At 32.3% G+C, this 7,780-nt stretch overlaps 1 protein-coding gene across 1 annotated transcript; it reads left to right on the plus strand.

Annotated features, from left to right (window-relative positions):
* Window positions 1-267: 267 nt before the first annotated feature.
* Window positions 268-4,130, plus strand: LOC117915055 (28 kDa ribonucleoprotein, chloroplastic). Its single transcript, XM_034830622.1, has 4 exons — window positions 268-764; window positions 3,005-3,106; window positions 3,290-3,562; window positions 3,699-4,130. The coding sequence occupies exons 1-4, from the start codon at window positions 339-341 to the stop codon at window positions 3,750-3,752; spliced, it is 855 nt and encodes a 284-aa protein (XP_034686513.1). The 5' UTR covers window positions 268-338; the 3' UTR covers window positions 3,753-4,130.
* The last annotated feature ends 3,650 nt before the right edge of the window (window positions 4,131-7,780 follow it).

Here is a 7,780-nt window from a genome sequence, read left to right on the forward strand (position 1 = left end):
AAATATTTTAACTTGTGTAACACCTTTATTTTTGCTTTTGAAAATGAAGAGGAAAGAATGTTAAGTCCTAGGGAAATATATAAAATTAAAAAACACAAAGGAAAGTCATAAAATAGTGGGAGAATGCAAAAAAAAGGCCCATAAAAAACACAGTTCTGGGATGGGAAGGCCCAAACAAACCTTATCCATCAAATCCGTCTTTGGATCCTATTGGACAACAGCTTCCCACATCAGCTTAGATAACAGCCTTCACACACCCACCCTCCCTCCCTGCACTTCACCACCCCACCCCCAACTGAAAAAACCACCACCATCTACCACCGCGCTACTCCGGCGAAATGGCTGCCACCGCCGCCGCCGCCATCGGATCTTCTTTCTCCACTACCATGCACACCCTCAAGCTCTCCCGGTCCAAACACTGCCCATCCGATGCTCTCCTCAGAATCATTTCAACCCCCATATTTAAAGTACCATCAATCTCTCACTCTCACGTGATCGACCCTCCTTTGCCTCTGCCCATCTCTCACAAGTGGAGGGCCCCCAGAATATCCGCTGCTGTTGCACAGGAAGAGGCGGCAGCCACGGCTCCGGTGGAGGAGGAGGAGCAGCAGCAGGGGCAGGAGGAAGGAGAGCAAGTGTTGAGAGAAGAAGGAGCCGAGTCTCCTGTCAATACTAAGCTCTATTTTGGGAACTTGCCTTATAGCTGTGACAGTGCCCAATTGGCTGGAATTATTCAAAACTATGGCAGTCCAGAACTGGTTGAGGTATGTATAGTGTTGTTGTGACCAATCTTTTCGATCAGAGTATAGAGACATTTGTTCTTGTTGTTGATTTTCCCTTTTCCCCCCCTCTTGTTTTGCTATATCTGATTGGCCATAGGGGTTTCAGACTGATGTTCAATGAATTGAGTTGGTGATTTTTCTTTTACCATTCTATCCTTCTGGATTGATGATTGGTTGAAGCCTTTTGTTCCCTTCTTTGCAATGAGCTTCTCTTTATTGATTGATTGAGTAGATTTTTGTAAGTGGGGTTGCAAGATCCTATGGTTTTGGTTTAGTTGATAGGGATCAAGCATTTATTGGCATTTTGAAATCAGCTTTGCCCAACAATTACTCGTGCAAGCTCATTTAGTACTGTAATTTAAACTTGATTGATCACATTTCAAGCTTGAGCATGCTTGTTTAGACTTGAGGATGGCTGACCTCAGTATAATGGGGCTTTGGTAAAACAATCCCTGTAGAAGTTCTTCATTCACTCTCTTTCCCCACTTTCCTCACTTCTTCTTTGCACACAAAATGGGGATTTTCAAAATGAATACCATTTTCCTTCATTTCCATCACATTTTCTTTTTCTTCTTTTTTATTATCATAATAAAATAAGAGAAATTGATTAATCTTTTAATTTTTTTTCTCTTGTTGGTCCGAAAGGACACTTCAAAAAAAAAAAAAAAAGGTTTGGGTGCAATTGATGGTAATGAAGAATGTCATAGTCCGAGAAGTGATTTCATCTTTTTGAGAGCAGCTCTATGTTGCATTTTCCTTATTCAATCTTAGTTGGCATAGCAGCTTTGCTGGAGCTGATTGTAGAAGGATCTAGAGGTTAATGCCTTTGTGTCAATATGGAAAGAACACAATCATAGAGCAAGGAAACGGGAAGTCAACTTTAGTGATAAAAGTGCATTCCCAAAACCATGTTGATGTGGTAGATGGTCTCACATGGGGAATGTGAAACTTTCTTTTGTTGATTTTATAGATAATATGTAGGTTGGCTTGGTGTGGGGTTGCTCTAGCTAGGTTTGGTTTGAACATCCTTTGTGTGTGTGTGTGTGTGTGTGTGTGTCCAATATGCTACATGTGTTGCGCCCTTTTAATTGGCCTATCAAAATAAAAACAGTGTTAAATAGCTTTTGAACCTAGCTTGAACAGGGGTGGTTGAGCTTGGATGAAGAGCTTGAGGACAATCACAATACCCAGCTTGCCTCACAGCTTTACGCCTCTAGTTGTTCAATTTAAGGTCTCTGCAATTCCTGCATTCTATTTCTATAATTGGAGCCAAAATTTTCCAGACAAGGTTTGTGTTTCAAATCAAATAAGAGTATTGAGGGGATCCTTAGCAAAGCATTCTCTGTTCTCATTTTCTCCTTGGGTAGAGATTACTCTACCTATTGGTGCATCCATGCCCCATTTTTTTTATAGGCTGCTTATCCACACAATTAAGAAGGAATTTTTCTATTTGGATTTATTTATTTATTTTAGTTCTTAGGTTTTTTAGGTTGATTTATTTTGCTAGAATTTCAAATGGTTGGCTATGTCTCATTCCAGTAACTCAAACTGCCTTCATGTTGTTGCATATATGGCTAATGGTGCTGCGAAGCTTTTAAGTTGCATAAAGAGGTTGCACCAAATATATCCATTTTTGGCTATGTTGAAATAGTGTTTAGAGAGCAAAAGCAGAGCTGAGTGTGATAGCAGCATCTTCAAGGATACAATTACTATTATCATTTTTCTTTTGGGAAGGGGTATTATAAACTCAAACCTACACTTCACGATCAAGATGAATTGTGGTATCAACAGTGGGCAAGCTAGAATGTTGTATTGTTATTCATGCTATGCTCAAAGTTGTGGTAAGGGTGCTTGAAATTGTGGGTTGCACTAGCAGCATTTGTTCTCAATCTGCTTAGGATTATCAATGGGGAAGCATCTGGTGTTCAATTTTATTTTTTTTTTGGTGGGTTTAAGAAAAGGCATTTTTGAATTTCATGTTGTTTGTGTTGGGTCTCTTTTTCTTTCACCCTTCCTCCGAAACAGTCTTATCTCTATATCATTATTTGCACATTTTTACATCATTAGGATTACTTAAACAGTTCAGTAGAAATCTCAATGTATGCTGCTCCTGATGAAATGCTTTCTTTTGCTTGAAGGCTGATTTTCACAGAACAGAGTTACACCATCTGTTGTTTATTTCTTAAAGGGATTATTTTACTCACTAATTCAAATGGTTTCAGGTTCTTTATGATAGGGATACTGGAAGAAGCAGAGGATTCGCATTTGTGACAATGAGTAGTGTCGAAGATTGTAATGCAGTCATTGAAAATCTTGATGGAAGTGTAGGAAATTTCTTCTCTTCATCTTGTATATGTTGCAAATCAATAGCATGCAGTTAACTTAGAAAATGATAAAATAGCTTGATAAATTCCTTTTTGGTACTTTTTCCTAGCACATGACCAGATATGCAAACCATTCTAGTATTTATTACAGGCTTTGGATCTCATTGAATTTCATTATTTCAGGAATATGGTGGTCGAACCTTGAGGGTGAATTTTTCAGACAAGCCTAAACCTAAACTTCCATTATATCCAGAAACTGAATACAAGCTTTTTGTTGGAAATTTATCCTGGTCAGTCACATCTGAAAGCCTAAACCAAGTTTTTCAAGAATATGGCAATGTGATTGGAGCAAGGGTTTTGTATGATGGAGAGACAGGAAGGTCCCGTGGCTACGGTTTTGTATGCTATTCAACAAAAGCTGAGATGGATACTGCTCTTGAATCTCTTAACGGAGTGGTATTACCCAAATCTGAGCCCCACCCCTTTCTCCATGCCCTCATCCTTTTGTGTGATCACATGCTTAAATGCATTTGCATGCCAATTTAATGACTACTTAACTAATTGTTCTTTCTTTTTTCTGTTGGTTCTTCAGGAACTAGAAGGACGGGCAATTCGTATTAGTTTAGCTCAAGGAAGACGATCATGAGATGGAAAGTCCAGTGTAAATTTGGGAAGAGTTGAAGTCACTGTGAATCACTATGAAGAGAGAAAGATATTCTTTTAGCCATCACAAATGCAGCCACTTGAGTAACTAGGAATTTTCTTTGGTCTCTTCTTGCGTCTATAACTCATTCCCACTTTCCTTTTTTCTTTTGAGTAGAACTTGTTTTTTTTAAGAAAATTAATCGCTTTCTTATGCTAATGGTGGTAATGAGTTTATTTATCTTCACCATCAATTTGTTCTTAAACACACTTTTCCATGACGTCTGGGTTTATTCAATCCCTTGGTAACATTTGCTAGTATACATTGAGGCCTTAAACAAATGAAGTTGATGAGCTTTGCCCAAAAAAGTTTATACTTTTATTATTAATTCTTATGCAAATTTTGCAGTGTTATATGACTTTTAATTGGTATTAAGCAGAGTGGAAGAGCACGTTCACTTGTCATAGGATTCGATTTCCATATAGCCATGAGGGTAACACATTGTTGTAGTATGTGGCTCATATTGAGTGAAAGACATATGGAGAAAAATGGACAAATGCCGAAGCGAAGTGTCGCTCCAGCATTTGTCAAGCTTGTATTTTTATTATTGTAGGCGAACGATAGGTTGGGCATTGCCCTCCTGCGGTACAGTTCAGGTGTATTTTTGGAATTTCATTATTTAAGGCTTAGTACTTAGGCAATCTATTGAACCACATTAAATCTATCTGTTTTTTCTTTCGTTTTCTCTACTTTTCACCATAATATCATTGCACGAAAATCAACACATGCATGCCAAGTTGTACGAGCTAATGTCACAAAATGTACTTGAGCCACAAGCCATAGCCATCTGCTTGAGTCCTGAGCCTTGTGCAGCTCATCATTCTCTTAATGTTGAGACAATCTCCATTTTTTTATTTTTTTTTTTTATTTTTTATGGGTGTCCTTCTGACAGTTATAAGGGAGTAGTGAGAACTGGTTCCAATAATTGGCATTGTATGTGGGGATCTTCTTAACTAACCTGTTGGAAGTGGTCTGCACCAAGACAACCTTAGCTATTGAAGGAGCCTCCCCACTTCTATCATAGAGGAATAGTTGCATGCCATAAAGGAGCAGTAAGCAGGAGGCAGATCAAGAAACATTTTTGAAAGGATCGATCGATTAGTTATGTAAGGAAAATATAGTTTGGAAAGCTAGGGTTCAGAAGCATCATTTATTTTATTTTATTTTTAAAAAAATAAAACAAAATCAGAAATAAAGTATTAAAGGTAACTTTTTATTTGAAAAAAAACGTGTTTAGTTCGAGGTCAAGTTACCATGGAGAAGGTACCATAAAATAGGTAGCATCATAAATCACAAATCAAACATTAAGTTAAATCAATGTATAGGTAAAAATAAATACATAAGAAAAACATAGATACAAAAAATACCATAATGAAATATTTAAAGTAATATAATAAAGTAAAGACATACATACCTAAAATATAAAACATTCCCTTGATATAAACCAAGATTAAAAGAACTCACAATTGTATATAAAAAGATAGAATTTTTATTCTCAACATCATATATTTATCATGCAAATAATTAGCTATCCATTCCATTGATGTCTAGTATCATAGAAAGTGAAGCACCTTTTAAATTTAAATTTAAGGTAATTATTATAATGGTCATATCATTTGTTTCCAAAAAGCAGAGGGCCACCCTCTAAAACTTAAATTAAGTAAAAAGGAATAATATTTATGAATTGGTTATTTACATTTTAAAAAAGATTATTTCAATTTGAGAAAAGTGCAAAATCTTTATCATTCATTTGCTTAATGGCCTTGTTAAAACCCTATCAATAATTATTATTCCTATTTTTCAAAACAAACATTATTGTAATACTTTAGTACCATAAATAATAATTTTTTTTTTGGTAATATATTTGATATCTTACTAATAGAAGTTTGATTTTTTTTTCAAAAAAAAAAAAAAGAAAAAAGGAAAAAAAAACCCCATTATACCCTTCTGACTTGATAAATATAAAAATATAATAATGTGATATTGAATTTATTTTGTATAAATATTTGGGAGGATTACCCTTAAGGGTAGGCTGGGAAAAAAAATTACTGAAAAGGGTGGGTAGATTTGATAATCTTTATGAAGGCCTCATATTTTTATTAGACCAATTTACCCCGAATTTCTCAAGTCCATTTACCAATTGAGAAGTACATTTCTTTCCCGACAATTATAAAGTATAAGTACAATACAAATACAATATAGTTACAATGAAAAAATATTAACATTACGATACATTACAATGTACCAAAATGACAAAATATTGAATTTGTTTTTTACTGAACTAGCGTTTCTAGGCTATCATGTTGTATTTTTATCATAAAGCATCCTTGCAAGCCAAAATTATAAAAAGACAATAAAGATACATTATTGTAATTTCAATACATAAAGCTGTTGATGGTAATCCAAACATATAAAAAAAATCTATAAAATTAATTTTTTATATAAAAATATAAATGTACAATAAAAATACATTACAATTACAATATAAATACAATAACATTACAATACATTATGATAAGGTAAAATTTTGAAAATTTGAAATTTTTTATGAAACTGGGCAATTGTGGGTTTTTTTTATATAAAAATATAAATGTACAATAAAAATACACTACAATTACAATATAAATATAATAACATTACGATACATTACGATAAGATAAAATTTTTAAAATTTTAAATTTCTTATGAAACTGGGCAGTTGTGGGTTTTTTTGGCATATATATGTCTAATATACAACAAATATTGTTCTTTATTATACAAAATATGTCTCAATTGATTACAATTTTGAGTTTTCAATGAAAATTCAAATATGTTCATAAATACCCAAATAAAGTGGTTTCAAACAACCAAGAAATAACTGAGAAAATTTTTTTTTCTGCCATGTCAAACAAGTCTCAACAACAAAACTAAAGTGCAAACCTTTTCAATGGAAATCAATAATAATCATATCAAACAACTCGAAAAATAAATTAAAAATAAAAACACATCTTCAATATGACTAAAATAATATAAAAAAAAATCAAAATAATAAATTTAAATAACATTTTATACAAAAAATGTAATTTCTTTCTCAAAACCTCATTCAATATTTCACATCTAATATCTTACATCTACATTGTTAAAATTATTAACTTTTCGTTCCTTCAATCTGATTTTTAATTATTTATTTTTTCCATAAACTTATTTTTTTTTTTGGCATTAAAAAAAAAAAACTCACCTTTAATGGATTTCTTACTAGATTCACAAAAAAAAAAAACACAAATTTTGTGTAAACAATTTCAGATTATGACCTGAAGTGTTGGACCTTTTTCCTTTTTCCCTTTTCCATTTTTTCTTCTACAACACCATCGACAAGTTGGAGGTAGGTTAAAGAAAACTCTTTTCACTTTGCTGTTACTTTTCACTTTGCTATTACTTTTCACTTATTAAGGGTAGTCTTGACATTTAAACAAAATAAGGCATTTGGAGGAATTATCATAATTTTATCCTATCATTCACAATAATTATCAAATATACCCATCATTCACGGTAATTTTTTCTCCCAGCCTACCCTTAATGGTAATTCTCCGTAAATATTCTTTGTATGAATTTATTTTCTAATAATTTAAATGTAATGAAATGATGATAGAAATAATTAAGTTTAATATTATTTCCTTATAATAACATTAAAAAGTAAATTAGAGTTTGTTTGATAACTATTTTCATAAATAATTATAAAAAATAGTTTTTGAGAATAATTTTAAAAACTGTTATCTGATTTTTATAGAACAAAAGTCTATTTGAAAACTTAAAATATTTTTAATTTATTTTTAATATTTTAAAATATATTTAATTTTTTATATAATATTTTATTTTTAATTATTTCATATTTTTATATAATTACTTTTTAAAATAATATATAAAACAATTAAAAGATATTATTTGAAAATATCTTTTTTTTCTTTAAATAGGAAATATAAAATAATTTTTAA

This window comes from Vitis riparia, chromosome 5 (assembly GCF_004353265.1).
Source record: "Vitis riparia cultivar Riparia Gloire de Montpellier isolate 1030 chromosome 5, EGFV_Vit.rip_1.0, whole genome shotgun sequence".
Taxonomy (NCBI): domain Eukaryota; kingdom Viridiplantae; phylum Streptophyta; class Magnoliopsida; order Vitales; family Vitaceae; genus Vitis; species Vitis riparia.

Coding starts and splice junctions, on each gene's coding strand:
- LOC117915055 (XM_034830622.1), top strand. CDS start 339: ATGGCTGCCACCGCCGCCGCCGCCATCGGATCTTCTTTCTCCACTACC. Junction 765..3,004: donor GCAGTCCAGAACTGGTTGAG/GTATGTATAGTG, acceptor AAATGGTTTCAG/GTTCTTTATGATAGGGATAC. Junction 3,107..3,289: donor TTGAAAATCTTGATGGAAGT/GTAGGAAATTTC, acceptor TCATTATTTCAG/GAATATGGTGGTCGAACCTT.